This window comes from Drosophila miranda, chromosome XL (genome assembly GCF_003369915.1).
Source record: "Drosophila miranda strain MSH22 chromosome XL, D.miranda_PacBio2.1, whole genome shotgun sequence".
Taxonomy (NCBI): Eukaryota; Metazoa; Arthropoda; class Insecta; order Diptera; family Drosophilidae; genus Drosophila; species Drosophila miranda.
In genome coordinates, this window is record NC_046673.1 from 11,133,477 (window position 1) to 11,151,288 (window position 17,812).

The 17,812-nt window shown below is 45.3% G+C and overlaps 2 protein-coding genes across 5 annotated transcripts in view; both read right to left on the minus strand.

Moving 5' to 3' along the window:
* LOC108164814 (pneumococcal serine-rich repeat protein) overlaps nucleotides 1-17,812 on the minus strand; it is a 28,172-nt gene that overhangs the window by 5,223 nt on the left and 5,137 nt on the right. The window contains exons 3-17 of one of the 4 annotated variants that reach the window (XM_017300735.2): nucleotides 12,128-12,172; nucleotides 9,324-9,459; nucleotides 9,039-9,242; nucleotides 8,207-8,314; nucleotides 7,999-8,139; nucleotides 7,760-7,912; nucleotides 7,551-7,681; nucleotides 7,322-7,405; nucleotides 6,650-6,803; nucleotides 6,178-6,578; nucleotides 5,774-6,115; nucleotides 5,497-5,716; nucleotides 3,665-3,874; nucleotides 2,107-3,479; nucleotides 1,310-2,046 (exon numbers count right to left, since the gene is read on the minus strand). In XM_017300735.2, coding sequence (XP_017156224.1) covers nucleotides 1,310-2,046; nucleotides 2,107-3,479; nucleotides 3,665-3,874; nucleotides 5,497-5,716; nucleotides 5,774-6,115; nucleotides 6,178-6,578; nucleotides 6,650-6,803; nucleotides 7,322-7,405; nucleotides 7,551-7,681; nucleotides 7,760-7,912; nucleotides 7,999-8,139; nucleotides 8,207-8,314; nucleotides 9,039-9,242; nucleotides 9,324-9,459; nucleotides 12,128-12,172 — 4,439 coding nt within the window. Of the gene's footprint in view, nucleotides 1-1,309; nucleotides 2,047-2,106; nucleotides 3,480-3,664; nucleotides 3,875-5,496; nucleotides 5,717-5,773; nucleotides 6,116-6,177; nucleotides 6,579-6,649; nucleotides 6,804-7,321; nucleotides 7,406-7,550; nucleotides 7,682-7,759; nucleotides 7,913-7,998; nucleotides 8,140-8,206; nucleotides 8,315-9,038; nucleotides 9,243-9,323; nucleotides 9,460-12,127; nucleotides 12,212-17,812 lie in introns of all 4 variants that reach the window. The other 3 variants (XM_033393069.1, XM_017300732.2, XM_033393072.1) reach the window with 3 other exon arrangements.
* LOC117188755 lies at nucleotides 12,242-17,238 on the minus strand. Its single transcript, XM_033393074.1, has one exon. The coding sequence runs from the start codon at nucleotides 16,490-16,492 to the stop codon at nucleotides 16,109-16,111; it is 384 nt and encodes a 127-aa protein (XP_033248965.1). The 5' UTR covers nucleotides 16,493-17,238; the 3' UTR covers nucleotides 12,242-16,108.

Genomic DNA, 17,812 nt, shown 5'->3' on the forward strand with positions numbered 1-17,812 from the left:
GGCACTACATATTGTACTTATGGCTACACATGTGTATATACTTCTCTGAGTTTGGACTTTATCGTAATCGAATCATAATATATACATACGCAGCTGTTAGTTATTTACACGCATTCCAATACAAGTAACAGTAACAGACGCATTGCATCTCCGTCGCAATCAACCAAAAGTTCAGCTCAGGTTTCAATATACATACATATATATGTATATATATGTACATATTTGTTGGGTTGCGTGAAAGGGCTGATTGTTTACAAGGAGCATTAGCTAAGTGTTAGGTTAGGTTATGTTACATGCTTCAGCGAGTGAGAGGCAGCTTTTCATTCCATAGCGTTCCCAAAGCGTGCGAGCGTGACTGTACGTTGATCAGCTGAAATACTTGGCTCAGATCTGTGCAAAGTTGTATTTCGTGTACTTAACCAAAGTTGCAGAAACTGAAATGTATTTCCGATCACTTAAACTATATTTACAACCATTGGTAACTCCTTCAAAATGTGTTGAATGGGAAGCTCGTACACCATCGCAGGAAACTGCAGCGGTTGGTACTTATGTGATGAAAGGGACTTATGCTACATTTACACAAAGGTTCCGTACATATATTCTATAAGTAAATTTTTCAATATAAATTAAGGACATATGCATATACATATAAAAGGAAAGCAGGCGATTCGTAAATTTAAACTTTAAGATAAAATAAGAGAAAAATTGCACAACTTTACGTGGCATACTCCAGGGGCTTAACATATTCGATATTTACGATTCAATGATAGTTCTTTAAGCAGGGATCATTAAATTGTTTAAATTATAACAGTGGAATTGAAACTCGTTAAGCTTCGCTCAAAATGCGCTTCCTCCATGCAATAATTTGTAATAATTCAGTTAAATGCAACGGCGAGGCGGGGAGGAATATAGATAGATATACTTAAAAAGAGACAGGAGATTCTATGTAGCTTGAAGAAGAGAAGAAGGATAGCAAAGCATAGGAGCGAAGTAGAGCAGGAGAGCTTGTTGTTGAGGTCTCTGTGTGTGCGTTACCACTCCGCAACAGACATGCACAGGTGTGTTTGTGTGTGTAAAGGGGGATAGACGGACAGTACAATATAGAGTTTAATAGACATAGAGAAAGATAGATAGACAGATAGATAGTTTGCCAAGAGTACAGTTGTGTGTCGGTTGGGGTTGAAAGCGTTGCGTTGGTTGCTCTTGTTCACACATGTCTGCTTGTGGTACGAGTAATTGCTGTTGTTGTAGCTGATGTTGATTTGTGTGGAGGTGGAAAACGGATTAGATCTGAAGCAGATATATTTACCTTCGGGCCTGGGCCCCTGGCTGCCACCAGCCAACGCATTGTTCGTGGTGGAGGTGGTGGTGTTCTGTCTGAGCTGCAAATTCAAATTCAAATCTGTGGATGTTGTGGATTGAGCATGAAATTCGGTATTCTGTGAGAGTATCTGATTCGATTTCGATGACACCGACGACGACGAGCATTCGACGACATATGAGGTCGATGCTGCTGCCGCTGTTGCTGCTGCTCCACCTGCTGCTCCAGCTGCTGATAATGATAAGAGTGATGATGAGGCCGCTGCTCCTAAGGCTGACGACGTTGAGGCGCTGCCAACGCCAGCAACGAGTCCGCCAATGCCGTCGCTATCACTGCCCTCCAATACAGGTGGAGGTGGGAACTGTTGATGAGGTTGCGGCTGCGGCTGAGACTGACTCTGGGGCTGCAGCTCGAACGCGAAACTCTCTTGGGGCGAATTCGTTGGCGTTACCAACGTCAACGTCGGCGACCATATGTGTGTCTCGGAAACCGGAAGTGGAACCGCAACCGGAATCGGAAGCGGATACATCGGATTAGAAGAGAAAGCTGCGGTACCCATACCGCTACCGCTACCATTAGACGCATTTTTACCGTTACCGTTAGCGGTACCGTTACCGTTACTCGGACTTAACGCGATCGCGTGCTGCGAATGTTGCGAATGGGCCACGCCGGAAGCGCCGCCAAAGGCAGCGAACTGACCTTCCTCTTTGGCACTGGCGGGCGGGCTAGAAAGAGTTGAATGGAACGTTACACTCTTCAAGAGCTTACTGTGCCTAGCCACGTACCCTTCCAAGGTCGGCTCCGCCAGCAGCCCTCTCGACGCGTGCGCGTGCGCCGTGGCTGTGACTGTGGCAGTCGCCTCGTCTTGGGCATCACCTCCGCCGATGCCGCCTCCGCTGCCATTGCCGCTGCCACCGCCCTTCTGCAGCTTCTTGAGTATGCTTTTTAGTTTCCGACGCTCGACGGTTTCATTCGATTCCGGGCTGAGGGGCAGCGGCACGTACTGCATCTGTCCGTGCCGGGAGTTGCCGGTGTCCGATGCTGATGCAGAGGCCGATGCCGATGCCGAGGCGGATGTATTGGTCGATATTGATGTGGAACTGGTGGTGGACTCGTAGGCACTGAGAAACTGTGAGTAGATGCCGGAGGTATCGCTGTAGCAGCGATAGAGAGACTCCGTGATAGGCAGATTCCCTCCTTGGTCGGATTTGGAGCAGTCCAGGCTGAAGCTGCGTGTCTGTAGGGCTTTCTCCAGCTCCGCTAGTTTCTGCCGCTCGTTGAGGATTTTCAGCCGCTTGACAAACGGCAGGCCACTGTACTCCGGCGACAGGTCGAACACGCTCTGGTAGAACTTTCGGCGCGGCTCAGCCAGTTCTCCATCCGGCAGCTGCTGCTCGGGCTTCTGCAGGCGCAGGCACTCCCGCTTGGTGCTCGCCTGGCTGGCCGAAGAGCTGGTGTTGCTGGTAGAGTCATGACCGTGGCCATGACCATGGGCGTGTCGGGGCGATTTGGAGCTGCTCCTGGCACTGTGGTGACGCGGACGGGACAGGGACTGGGACTGGGCCTGGGCGGTGGCCTCCATCTGCTGCGGAATGTTGCTCAACGAGTAGTTTTTCAGGGGCGTGGCCAGGTCGTCCGGCGAACAGTTGGTGAGGCTCGTGTAGCTGGAGGACATGAGCGTCGCTAGCTTCAGCTTGGACCAGGGCTTGGAGATGGGCGTGCCGTCAGTGTCCGTGTCTGATTGCATGGGAGTGTTGAGCTTGTAGGACGGCTTGGTCACCTTCTTCGATATCGTGGCTATGGCCAGGGCTTGGCCAGGTCCTACTCCCCCTCCCAATCCCACACCCCCCGATGCTGTTTCCTCCGCTAAGATCGCTGGTTGTAGGGGCAACGTTGAAGCATGCTTGGCAATCAGAGCCAGCGACTTGGGCGGCTCCTTCTTGGCTATCGCTCCGGTACTGGGACCCGGCGAGGATCCACTTGCCCCGCCGCCCTGCATCTGCTGTATCTTCTGCTTGAAGGAGACCTTCATGATGGGCTTGATCTGGGCGACTGTCAGCAGCTGACTTCCCGAGGGCAGTCCTGTTCCCAATCCTGCTGCGGCTGCTGCCGCTCCTCCGAAGTCAATCTTGCTGCTGATGCTGGGAGGCGTCTTGACCTGACAGGTCGGTAAGGGGAAAGGGGCAGGAATACCAAGAGGCAGGGAAAGAAAAAGAGTTATGAATGTTAGTGAGGGCTCAAAAAGTGGCTTATGGTCTTGGATTGTTTGTCTGAGTTCTGGTTGGGGTTTGGTTTATCGGGATCTATGTTTTGATCGGGGTTTGGTTTTTTTTTAGGCTTTACCATTACGAGGCCGGAATCGCCTCCGGCGTTCGCTTGCGGCTCGTTCTTAATTTTCAACTGCTGCAATCGCTGGATCAGGGGAAAGCCTTCGTTGAACTCTCGTTCGGGCTCTTCCTGTATCGATTCCTGCGGCGATAACGTACACGTTACATGTGAGTGAGGTGGAGATTTCTGTGGTGGTGTGGACTTAACAGCTCGCTCTTCGCGATCCTAGTGCAAGACACATAAAGACACATACAAAACTACTTTTTAGGAGCCGGGGAATTAATTACATACAACACGAATTTTGGGTGATTCTCATAATTGGGCGGGCATTTTGGAAGCTAAACAAAACCAAAATAAAAGAAAAAAAACCAGAAAATAATAGCCCTGCAACGCAAAAGCGTGGTGTGTACGAAGAAATTATGAATTATGTGGCATGTCAGTGACTGTCTTCCTGTATCTGTATCTGTACCTATACCTGTTGTGGCCTGTTAAGTATTCGTGTAATAAGCACAAGCAGGAACGCAACTATGGGTATCATCCAGCCAAAAAAAAGTAATCAGGATGATAATGTTAGAGGACCTACAGATGAGTAAAATCATACATAAATCTTGTATTCCGAAAATAGGTGGGAGCGTTGAATTACTGTTATTATTTAACTCCAATTTAGATCATTATTTTTCAATAAACGTATTTTTACCCCGAACGAGGTCATCCATAGTGTCCAGAACGCTAAAACCTCAGTTTTATTCTTTTTTTTTCGTTTTATTCGTTTAAACCTGAAGCTTTGGTTCATTTTCCTTTCCACAACGAAATTGATCAAGCAGTGCGTGACTGAAACCTGAACGTGCGGTTCGCTTTTTCTTGAAACTATCCAACAAGCAGTTTTGCGGCCAAACAGTTTATTTCCCCTTTCACAAGCAAGAGATCAAGCAGCGCGACTCTAAAAGCAGTTCATAAACAAAATCTTAAGCAATTTATTTCCCCTTCACAAGACGCAGATCAAGCAGTGCGTTGCTGTAAGAGGTTTATGGACTAAACATGAAGAAGTTAATTTCCCATTCACAAGAGAAATTAAGCAGTGTGTCGCTGAAACATAAAACATTACACAGACCCACTAAAGAAAATAAAGATGTCTGTCCGAAGAAGTTGGAAGTCAATCTTCATATATTGGAATTCCGGATGCCAGAATAATAAGTTTGGGGAAAACCTCTGTTGTCACTAAATTTGAAAACATTTAAATATAATGCAAACTAATAAATATCCCAATAATGCGGACTGTTCCCTTTAACATCAACTGCATAATTACTCGTTTTATTTCCTGCAATTGTTTCTTAATTGATTGAAGCTTGGCTTGCATAACGTGCTGCTAATTACAAGAATGAAGATTAAGATAAAGCTAAAACATTGATTTGGGTGGAGTTTGGTTTTGATTTTGAAGGTGCACTAACAACTGCATTACAATGGAACACACATGAATGAGCAACTAGAAGTAATTGAGGAAGCGTCTCAGGTACAACTGGATACAACTGGAACTGGTGTGTATCTGTAACTGTATCTGTAGCAACGTCTGTAACTGTATCTTTGGGTGTATGTATCTGTGGCTTTGTCTGTGCTGTTTTTCCATTTGTCAAGCTGTTCATTCAATGCGTTTGTTTTATTTGTGAAGAAAAACCATTTAAAGCTTGCTGGATGTGGGTGTGGGATGAGAATGAGGATGTGGATGGGGATGTGGATGAGGCATCATGAGCCATTGCTGGCTGGGTGGCGAGTGGTGAGAGAAAACGTGAGTTGCGTGTGGTGTCTGTTTGGTGGTCAGTGGCATCTGGCGGTGGGAGGTGTGTCCTTACCTGCTTTTCCTTGAGCAGCCGCAAACGCTGCAGCAATGGGAGCCCGGCCCCAATCGGACTGGGGGTCTTGTCGTGCAGCTCGTCCTTGGCCTCGGCGGTGTCTGCGTCCTTCTCGTCCGAGCGTACGCGAGACATGCGCTTCAGCATGATCTTGCTGCCGCGGGGCGAGGTGTTGTGCAGCGGTTGCATCTCCAGCGACTCGTCGCTCTTCCGGGAGGTTCTGCCCATGAGAGAGAAATTAGGGAGTAACTTCGTTTGGTGCTGCGGTAAATCCCACCTGGACTTCTTCAGCACATTACGAAAGCCTTTCACATCGTGCTTCAGCTTGTCCACAATCTTCTTGGATGCACTGTTCTCGCTGCTATCGCTCTGGTGCACCTGTCCCTGGTGATGGGCCTGATGGTGGTGCGGATGGGCCGCCGCATAGGCCGCGTTCTCCTTTTCGAGCGCCGCCTTCGCGTACTTCTTGTTCACGCAACGCACCTCCATGAGACGCTTGCGTCCGAGAGTCTGGAGGATCTCTTGCGCATCCGGATAGTCCTTCATGGCTGCCAGTACATCCTCGCGAGAAAGCGAAAAGAGCTCCGAGTAGCCCACAGAACGAACGTCCGCAGTGCGCCTTTAGTATAGATGATTAATGAGTCAAAATATCATCATGGATTGCTCAATTGGAACACTCACTTGTTTAGCCCGTCCAGATTGAGGATGCCGATCTCGCCAAAAAAATCGCCAGCCTTCATTGTTGTCAGCACCTTGCCCGTTTCGCTGAGCACCTCCAGGATTCCATCGGCGATGATAAACATCTCGCGGGCCACCTCACCCTTGCGGCAGATGGAGTCGCCCGGCGTAAAGATGTAAGCCTTCATTTTTAGCACGAGATCGTGCAGAAACTCCGGCTGGCACTCTTGGAATATGGTCACCTTCTTCAGCACACTCAGGTTCACGTGTAAGGCCAATTCGGTTTTCAGTTTGTCGGGCAGCAGGCCCAAAGCTGTGTTGATGTCGCCGCCACCCTGTATCCGCCCCCGCGACCAGCTGTAGTCGTACCATCGCAGCACGCGACGCTTCATCCCACCCGGTACCTGAGAGCACACGGATCGATATCAGTAGGAGGGAGGCTCGATGGGAAGTGTGAACGGAATAATGAAGCTACCTTGTGATGCCTCATGTAGGTCTTGGCCCCATCCAGCAGACGTTCGAACTCCAGACGATTCGCATTCCGATTCGTTATCACATTGCCCACTTGGCCAACAATTGTCGCGAAGATAAAAACACCAATCAAATAACTGACGATCGTAAAAATATATCTGTGAATGAGAAGATCAGCCGATCAGATGTCAATCAGTTAGCATAACGGAATGTATTTAGGAGAGTATTATATGCGTATAAGAAAGAGAGAGAAATTGAAAAAGGGATGATGATATTTATTTCACCAAAAAAAGAAGCCCATCTTAACCTTCATAATTTCTCCGTCTCTCATTCATATAATATTCATATACACATTTTATTGGCAAGATCAATCAAAGTTTTCGAAAGCTGAATGCAGTGGAAAATTGTTGTATTTATGTTTGCAAAGTATTTTTCTACATTTTGGCGATGCAAATAAATATCAATGAAATTGTTCTAGGCTGTCGCACGCTTTCGAAAACTTCGATGTCAATGTTTGAAGAGAATGCAACAGATCAGTCAGAATTAGAACTAGAACACCAAGGAAGACGAATCGGTGGACAGCCCCCAAAACAAATTGCATGATATTTGATACGATTTGATTGACTTTGCTTAGATTATAGATGTGATTTAGATGAATTTTAGTTGATGATCATACCCATAGCTAGAGCCAAACTGAAGCAGGCGTGATTTAATGCCACGTCTAGGTATTGATCTTGGGCCGTCCACCGAAAAGTTCGGTCTGATTTGTACATTCGGTGCATTTAAATTCAAATTTGAAATGAGAGCAGAACCCGCAAGAACATAACCCAACCCCCGATCAGAATTTGTGTCTTTCGACTGGCATGGTATACCATGGTATACTATGTGATCACTGCCGTACTCACTCTGCATTCGTCTCGGGCGTCGGCAGGTCCCCGATGGTGGTCAGCGTCAGGGTGGACCAGTAGAGGCTGCCCAGATACTTCCGCGTGAGGGTGGCATAGTCACCCGGCCTGTAAGGATAGACCCAATCACCCTGGAACATATGACGCAGAACCGGACGGTTAATCACTGTGAGGAGTGCGAATGGCAATGCCAATGGTCTTGCACTCACCTGGAAACCCTCCGCCTCTGAGAGTAAAAAATAGAAGCAACCGAACCAATGTGCCAATATTAACAGGATATGAATTAGGTTAACAACGCGCCATAAATTTGGCCAAACTGTTCTACTTTCTACGATGTAATAAAATCTCACAGATCGATAAACCTTGAAAAGGAAATGGGAAACAGCAAAATGAGATTAACATGTGCCCTAATGTTTTCGCCTCAGCTCTGTGCGGGTACGGAACTCACTTTAAAAAAGCGCGTAAAACGCAAAAGCGGATGGGTGCCCATCTTGAGCTGAAGCAGATCCAATGGTATCAGCGCTATCATGTCGAAGATGAAGTCACGCGAGTGAACGTAGTGGCAGGCCAGCTTCCTGTCATCATATACCTGGAAAAGGAAGGGTGCGGTTAGAGGGGTTATTTTTATTAAGGATCCGGCGTAAAGGTCCGCTCACCATTAGGCCCTGCTCCAGATAGCCTGTGCGTAATTGAACTATTATATCTAAGATAAATACAACATCTGTCATCGAATCGCAGATAAGCCAAAAGGTTGGCACAGCTTGCTGTCCGTCCGAAAGTAGAAAGCAGATAATTAGTGAATTAAAAATAGAGAAACAAAAAATCATCCCTTTCGGTTTAACGTGGTCAAGGGCAATTATTCAAGGCCCCATCCGGGCTGTAGTTGACAATTGCAAGGGGAAAGGCCTGTCCAGGCAACGGTAGCCACAACTGCGGGCCTTTGTGGGCAGGATAAAGGTCAGCTTAAGACCCGACTTTTGTTTGCCATAGTCATAGTCGTAGCCACCTCTAATCTGATGACAAACACCAGCTAACTGGGCCATAAACAAACATTTGCCCAGGCCTGGCTGCGTGTCTTATAATTGAGTCATTACAAGCCAAAGAGCGGGAACAAACAGATAAAAAACGGATAACTTTTCACCACCCCCAGCGCCACTCACACGGTTGGTGAAGTAGCTACGAAATACCCTTCGTCCGACATCTTCCATGGACTGCAACCAAGTCCACTGGCTGTGGAAATGTACCCCCACTCTAGAAGGGGCAGCGACCGGGACAGCGAGGCAACTCGCATTACAAAAAACTCTTTAAGCGTAATGACAAAAGGGTGTTGGCTTTCACAAAGGCGAACAAAGGTCTGTCTGGACCACCTTTAGAAGGTTGACTGATGGATCTGAGGGCTGGGGGAGTGGCAAAAAGGGAAGAGTACTGAATGGAGAATGGGGATTGTAAAGGTAAAGGTAACTGTCTGATGTGACAGATAAGACTCACCTGCAGTTCAGGAAAGCTCTGCCTCACAATTAGGGTCCATAGATTATACAGAACACATACAGTTACCATCATTAGCCAATAGAAGTAAAAATTTTCATCTGGATTAACAACGGATCGTCGTTTCTGCAGATAGCGTCGTCTACGTTTAACACTTTTGTCGACGTCACCAGAGGCACTTTCTGAACCCGTATCTTCAACAGTTTCCTGCAAAGCCCCATGTTTAGTATTTATCCTCCAATGAATGGCATAGTGTGTGTGTGTGTGCGACCCGCGAGCGATTCTCACCTGTGTTTCGGGTATCTGTCTAGTCGAGAAACGCTTCAGGAAGGAGTCTTCGCGCTTGAGCGGTGGTTTTTTCTGTATCGCCGACGAGATCTGAACGGTGGTGCGTAGCTTCATCCAGCGTTGGTTCGATCGTGTCCTGTTTGGCGTAGGAGTGAGAGAGCATACAATTAGGATCATAAAACGATATCCCCCCTAGGGTTCGCGATAGGGATTGTCTCACACATCGAACTACAGTAGCTAAGAAACGGAAATGAGCTACGAGTACGAGTACCTCTAGGAGGCGAAGGGCGCAACTAAAAGGGCATTCCAACTAAGCGTGCGCTCACGTTACGCTAAGGTGCTGGAAGTGCGTGGAACGCACACATACATATTCATACGCATTCACTTACGGGTACGTAACACGAGACATCAAACACTTACGCTATGCTATTGCTGATGACGAAGTACGGTTACAGATACGGATATGATACAGGTTCGGTTACGGCTACGGCTACGGCTACGGATACTTAGTGGCAAGGCAAACATTCAAACGGTTAGGAGGTGGGAGAACCCAAAAGGCCGTAACGTAAAGGCACGCAACATTAACGTACGGCAACGGCAACGGCAACGGCAATGGTAACGGTAACGATAGCTGTAACGGTAACGCTAACAGTAAGATGAAACGGAAACACAACGAACAAAACACGCAACAAGCAAGGAGAGGGAAAACAGTGGATCAAGTAGGATGTAGAAGACAGATGGATGGTGCAATAGAGCAAGAAGGCATGCAAAAGTTACAGAATCGCAGATTTGATAGATAAAAGATAAAAGATTAAACATTATAGATTGAATGTCTGTGAGTGCAGATAGCAAAGGCATTCCGCGGAAATCAAATCAAACCAGAGGAAATAGCAATCCGAAACGTTATGCAATCCACAGGAAGAAATTAACAAGAAAATTGCAATTGGAAAATATTTCTGAGAAGCAGCAGCGGCAGCGCGAGGCAGAGACAGACAGAGAGCGAAAGACTGAGAGAGAAATGGGGTACAGTGGGGGCTGGGCGGAAGTTGGGAGAAGCTGGGGGAAAGGGAAATTTGAGGCAAGCGGCCAACAACTTTTCGCTCCCGATATAAATAGCACTTATTGTACGAGTACGAATAGCTGTGGGAAAATGTGTGCTGCAAAGCTGTCGGCCAGGTGAATTGTTAGGCAGGCTTCGTGTTCGCAGCACTTTTACCCTTCAGCGGAAATCCAATGAAACTGAAAACTTTCTTTCTCAATTAAAAAACTAAAAAGCTGACAAGAAAGGAAGTTAGGCTAGCTACGGCATGCCGAGGCTTCGTATACCCTTGCAAGGTCGGAAAAATCTTTGAACAATGTTCTTTAGCAGGTGCCAGAGGGAATCAACTGGAATGTTTGTAAATGTAAGCCAGGTTATTCCACATTGTTTTTCAAGCTATTAAGTTAACAACATAGAGGACTTGTACAAGAATTACTACAACTTTGAGAGCAACTTTTGAATCTGAAAGTACTAGCTATTCTCGAATGATTATTTTGCCGTTAAGATAAACAGATGTCAGTGGCTTTCACTTGTCCACAAATAGTTCCATTATAGCAGACAGTCAGACAACATACTGATTGCAGAGCCTGCCGTTTGATCGAAAAACTATTCCCTGCAAGGGCATTACTGTGCACTATCTACAGACTCGATCTAGGACTAGCCTACAACTACTTGGGATACTTGGGGGGAATCGGAGCTTTCGGGTAGGGATTGACGGGGTTTGGGTGAGGTTTTACCACTTTAAACTTTTGCTCAAGCCGCTCAAGGTCGCCATTCAATCGTCTGTTCTGCTATTGCATGATGTACACAATTTATTTTTCTATATACGATATACGAGTATATACATGGCCTATGTACATTCAAATTTGATTTCTTGCTGATTGGTTAATTGTTTGTGTTCGCTTAATTTATGCACAGTTTAATATTCTCATTCAGCATAGCAAATGCCAAGCTACGGAATAAAAGTATATCGTTTTATGTTTAAGGTTTGCATTGTATTATTTATGTTTTTTTTTTTTGTTTTTGGTTTTTGCATTTGCATTTGGTTTTGGTTAATCGTTGGCTGGTTTTCTACGCTTTTGTTGTACTATTTACAGCGTTGGCTAAGTGATTACGCATACGTCATGTGGTACGATGAGGTACGAGAAAAGAAAGCGATTGGTAGCAATGCAGTTGGCTAAACGAAAGATAAATCAAAGGAAAACTATGATAGCTATAGGTGTGGTTGCCAAGTATCAGTATTTGTGTGTGGTATTTGGTGTGGTTCTTTCTGTGTGTTTGGGTGTTTTCTGTTGTCTGAGGCTTTATACAAGGTGTGGTTCTGGTTCTTGGTCTGGTTCTGGTTCTGGTGCTGGTTGAGAGGAGTTTTCGGTTCTGGACACAGGGGTTGGCTCGTCGCTACCAAATGGCGCCCCCCACCAAAAACCCTACTCTCAATATATGTATATTCTTGTATATATATCTTGGTTTTCTTTTGTTGCCTATTCAAAATGCAAAGCGCGCACATGCCGATCATCATCATCATCATCATCATAATCATCATCATCAGCAGCATCATTATCATAATCCATAAAGTATAACCAAATGAAAAGAATGAACAAAGCTTAGCTGTGTCTATTCTATATGTGTATGTCTATGTGTGAGTGTGTATATGGCTTCGTTTGTCTATATGTGTGTGTTTTGCGTTAGTTTTTGCGTTTGTGTTTGTATGTGTGCAGAGACAAAACCGACAAAAATCATAAGGAACACAAGAAAATAAACTTACCAATCGGAATCTGGATCTGAAGCTCCATCTCCGATACGCGATTTCCTAAACGAGTTTCCAAAGTTTTTCATTTTTGGTTTGTTTCTTCGTATTTTTGGTTTTTGTTTAACATATATTTTTTGTTTGTTTTTTTTTTTATCGTATCATTTTCATTTTTTTTGTTTTGTATTATTTTGTTTGTAATGTTTTGAGGCAAAGTGAGAGAGAATTCAATAGAAATAGATTGGCACAGAGAGACAGACAGATAGATAGATATATATATATATAGATAGAGAGAGTGAATGAGAGAGAGAGAGAGAGAGAGAGAGAGACACACACACAGAAAGGGAGAAAAACATACAACCAAGCCCGCAAGATAGACAATCCATTTGGCGGACTTGTTTGACTTGGCCCTTGACTGATATGCGGGCCCCCAATGCAGGGCATCGCAGGACCCATTCCGGAAACCATCCGAGAACACTTCCTTCTATCCCATCCCATCCCATTGCAACCTTTCCCTTCCTTTACCCGCCAGCCAAGCGGAAAAAGGCTTGCTGCACGATAAGATTATACCCCATGTGAGCGGGAGAGTGTGCGTGTGGGTGACCCCATTGTTGTTTTGGGGTCAGCTGAACCATTTGTGGACTTTCGATTTAATATAAATTGGGAATGAGCTTGTTCGTTTTGATATTTCCCAATTTCTCCTATTCGTTTCGTTTCGTTTTCGATTTTGGGTTCGAAAAGGTTAAAGAGGTTCTCGAGGCTCGGTCTTGGTCTCAGTCTCAGTCTCATTCTTAGTCTCAGTCTTTGTCTCCATTCGCCCTATTAAATGGCCTGCTTTATTGCACCACAAATCATCCACAAAATGTTAAAGGACTCTCCCGCATTAGTCCTATTTCGTGTGTGTGTTCATGTGTGCGGTTCAGTAAAATTGTTATTGTTTAATGGCTGCATGATGTCCGAGTTTTGGATGTTTCGTGGGACCCTGAACGGGCCGGGTTCGGGCCTCAGTTTCTAAGCCGGATTTCAATTAACGCCTGGGGGCCAGCTTGGCTGCGCGGTCGTGCGGCTATCAGGCTGAAACCATGACCAGCCAGAATGTTTCCAACAATCGCGTTCGGTTCACCACTTGACTGGCATCAAATGAAACAACAATTGAAAAATTCCGCCGACTCATCTAGCCATCATGAGGGAAATCTCTGAACGCTTCCTGCCCTGCCCGGAGTTGGCATTGACTGGGGACACCATTTGACTGTGGTCACGGATGCCAAAAAACATATGCCACCACATTTCTCTGCACTGTTCTGGCTGTGATTTGGTTCTGATTCACTATCTAATTTCACTTAAATTCGCTTTCGGCTGGAGCCTACAAAAAAAGCCTTTTGTGTCGGTGCCTCATTTTCCTACACTCCTATATTGCTATTTCTACGGGTACTTGCTGATCTAAAATCATGAAATCGGTGTAGTTTTCCTGTAATTATTTATCTCCCACATGCAACATGGCTTAGGCACAATTCACTAATAAAAGCTTTTAGCCTGCAGTGCTTCACCTTTCAGTTGGAGTTGGGCTCACTTAAAATATCTTTCAATTTATCAATGTCCAATTATACGTTAACTGGCAGCTAAACGGACAGTTGACTGAACTCAGCTCCCAGTTCGGACAGTTTTAATTCCTGAACTTTCAACTGCACATCGACATCGACGCATACATGTATGCATAGCCTAGTGACCCGAGTGTATAAATAGTTAGATGCAATGCTTGAACTGTTGGATTGATTTATTCCCCATTAAGAACTCAATACATCTCTATTCGAGTATATGTACTCGTACCTGTGCCACACGGCAGAAGTGAGCAGCATCTCAAGTAGCTTGAAATCAAAACACAATTGCCGACAGACGACAGATCGAACAATGCATTTGATTGCGAATCAAAGTAACTTGTAAAGGAATTACCTAACCACAAGTTTTCTCTTAAGAGAGAGAGAGCCACATTGAGAGAGGGGAAAGGTCAATGTGGAAATGGGACAATAAGGGGCAATGGGGCAATGGATCCGCCGAGACTGGGGCAGTGAGATGTCATGCATATGCAGGCACTGCCTTTTTTCTTTTGTTGAGGCAGGACTCAGTGGCGGATTCAAAGAAGACTGCATAGATTTTGGTCTTCCAAGGGTTCCCCCTTCTCTGGTACGGAGTGTATTTGTGTCTGAGTCAGTGTGTTCCCTTGGCTTCTACATAAATTTGCAATTTTCTAAATTCAAATTCTTTGTAAGTTGTCAGTCAGAAGGCAATTTCCCATTCGGTATGCACAATGCCAGGCGGCAGGCGGCAAGCTGCAAACGGCAAGCGGCAAGCGGCATACAGCAAGCATTGTGGCGTATCGTATGCATAGGCGCATGTTGAATGCTCCTCTCTCTGTACTATGTGTGTGTGTCTGTGTGTTGGTGTATTTGTGTCAAAAGTTCGCCTACATTGCAGCCAGCAGGCAGCAGCCAGTAGGAGCCAGCAGCCAGCAGCAGCTTAAACATATCGATTCACACATACACACACTCTCTCTTCTCACACAAACAAAAGCCACTTTAACTTTTGCTGTTTGCAGAGATTTTTCAAGCAAAAGTTCTTCTGCTTCTTCAGCCCCTTTACACTGTCATGCCATGTATATGCACGTGTGTATCTGTGTGTGCATCTGTGTGTGAGTTCTGTATCTGTGTGTGCTTGCCTCAGCTTGGCATCAACTTGTTTAGGTGGGGTAAACTTTTAAGTTTCCCCTTGCCAAAAATGAACCGAAACTAGAACAGAAAGTGGTTAAGTGTACGAGTGGAGTGTTCCCGGCCCTGACACCTTTGCTCCCCTCCAAATAATACAGTGCTACCTCCGCCATATGAGAAATAGTTATGCATATGCTTAATATATGCAAATTTTTGTCACGCGCTTTCCAACACTTATCAAACGAGTAAATCCCTGTAGAGCAACGAGAAAGTTTTAAAGTTGCGTGCTGAAATTCCTTTAATCCTGAGCCAAAATCGTTTCTGTTCTCTCTAAATAATACAGTGCTACCGCTTGTACACATACATGGTACAGGACATGTGCATGGTTGATGAACTTATGTAAATTTCTGACAAACGAAACGCTTTTCAACACTGATTAAGCGAGAGATTGTGTGGAGAAAGTTTTCAAGTTTTGGAGTTGAAAATGTCGGTAATTTATATTCTCAGTACCTGCAAATTTTAAATAATACAGAATTGGCTCACCCTGAACTAAAACTCCAGAGCTATGTATGTACCTCCCTCATAAAATAAGGTATTATTCATATGGTTAAACATATATCTGTCCAATGCTTTGCACCACTTATGAAAACCCCTTAAAAACCGCTTAAAGGCAGCCTTATCCGAAGGGAGTGAAATGAAATGTTTATTGTTGTTTCTTTGACAAGGCTTAACTGTACCGCCCTAGAGCCCTAGAACATTGAGTGGGAGAAATAGAGACACAGAGAAAAATTAACAGATCTAATGATGGACTGAGGGAAAGAGTTAGCGAATGAGCGAGCAGGCGAACGAGCGATTTGGATTAGAGTTGAGTTGAGTTGAGTTTTGAGAGAGGTCTGGCATTCGCTTACACATCAATGATATATAAGATATATAGATAGTTACACATAGGTTCATACACTACGATAAGATCGGGTTAGTAATTAGTAACAGAGACAGAGAGAGAGAGAGACAAAGAGTGTGTGTATGTGTGAGAGAGAGCGATCAATGAGAGTTAGTCGGTTAGTTAGTATCGAGGGTCATATCAAGGACTTTACGATTATTTTCTGTGGAGGGTGAGCAAGAAGGGGGATTATCTCACACACACGTGCGTACGCACGCACGCACGCACGCACACAATGCAAGATAGTTTACACACACACAAAAACATAGGTTAGATAACGCTAGAAAAACTTGAATCTCCAGTTAAACAGATATTGTAGGTATATACGCATATATGCACGAGTATATGGATAGTAGGTTAGTGAGCAACATTCCTCTTAATGCGTCGCAGTGAGCAGTAGTAAGCCATCACGGCCCTGAGGCTCTTCCACTTCGTCGTCTGCTGGCCATTCACATTGCCAGTGGCGTTGGGGTTGGCCTGGACGCGACACTGCTGGGCCAGCTCCTCGGGATGCTCGCTGATGAAGGAGGAGAGCGTCTTCATTTTGGTGCTGCTGCCGGAGTTGATCAGGCGCTGTGCCACCAACGTGCCGTTGCTCTGGTCGGAGGACGGACTGTTCTGAAGAAGACGCACCTGGCGGCGCTGGCGTGGATGCTGCTGCCGCTGTCCCTGTCCCGGCGTCACTATAAGTCTATCCTTCTCTGTGTATCCTAAACTACTGTGTGCGCAGCCACAAGCCATCTGGGACGAGCTGGCCGATCTAAATCCGTGTGCGATCCAGGCGATGCGATGCAAGAAGTTCTTACACTGATTAACTTTTGCTGTTCGTTGGTGGTGGTGGTGGTGTTGGTGGCAGTGGGGTTTCGGTTTACGAGTACGAGTATCTGTATGCCGTGGTTGGAGTGGAGCTGAGTGGCCGTGTTTAAAGAGATTAACCCCAACTGAGATGGTCCATTAGGGCATGAGTAGCCACAGCAGTAGCCGCAAAGAGTTACTAACTTACTGAATCTCTCCGTGTATGTGTCTCCTGGGACAGTAACTCTTCCTCTTGGCCTTGTTTGACTCTCTCATTCTTGTCTCAGTTAATTAATGAAACCATGTACAAGCACACACACCCACACACAGGCTGAGACACGGACATGGGCAATCCCGGCTAATTGTCATTGCTAATTTCCCTTTTGTCACCACAATAAACACAAACAAAAGTTCTCCTGCCCCTGTTCCTGTTCCTGTCCACGTTTCTTCCTGTCTGTCTGTCTGTGTGTGTGCGTGTGTGAGGCTGTCTTTGCGACAGCTCCATTCAACTGCAAGAACATAAAAAGTTGAGGCCGCAGTCTCAACATTACACATACAGTGCGTTTGAGCGCTGTAAGGCAACACTGGCACCTATGCACCTAGATAAATGCCTCAAATATTGCTCAGTTCTTGAATTTACTTGATTATCGAATAATCTGAGTAATCAAAAAGATATTCGGCTATTAGATACTTAAATTAATTTTAAAGTAGGATAATCGTTAAGCTTTAGCTTTAGCTACTTAATCAAAATCGGAAGCTAATAAGTTAATGCACTGAATTGTGAAATTTCTATACATATAACTAGGCCAAAATATTACAAAATCAGCAATCGACTAATGTAATAAATGGATTTCATTAACGCATTAAAGCTATCGATTAGAATTCAATGACGATGAAAGGGATTACCCAAGAAGCTTATGTATTCTTATGCTTTTTGAAAGAAGATTAAGCTCCAAATACTTTGTCCGCCTTCCAATCGATTCTTTTATCGAGTCAGCTATCAAATTATTCATCAATAGTCGCCCTACTTCATCAGTTAGTCCTTTTATGCTCCAAGTACGTTTTCCTGTCAGCTAAGAAACGCACTGTATCTGTGTATAGCTCTTACTTTGCAGATCCAGGACTTTTGATTAGGTTAACCAGAACCCGAGCTGAAAACTTTTGATGTTACACCCGGTCCCTGGTCCCTGGTCCCTGTCCCCCATCCCTTTCTGCTCCTTTAATTCCAGTGTCAACTCCAGCTCCAATCTCAAAAATATTCATGTT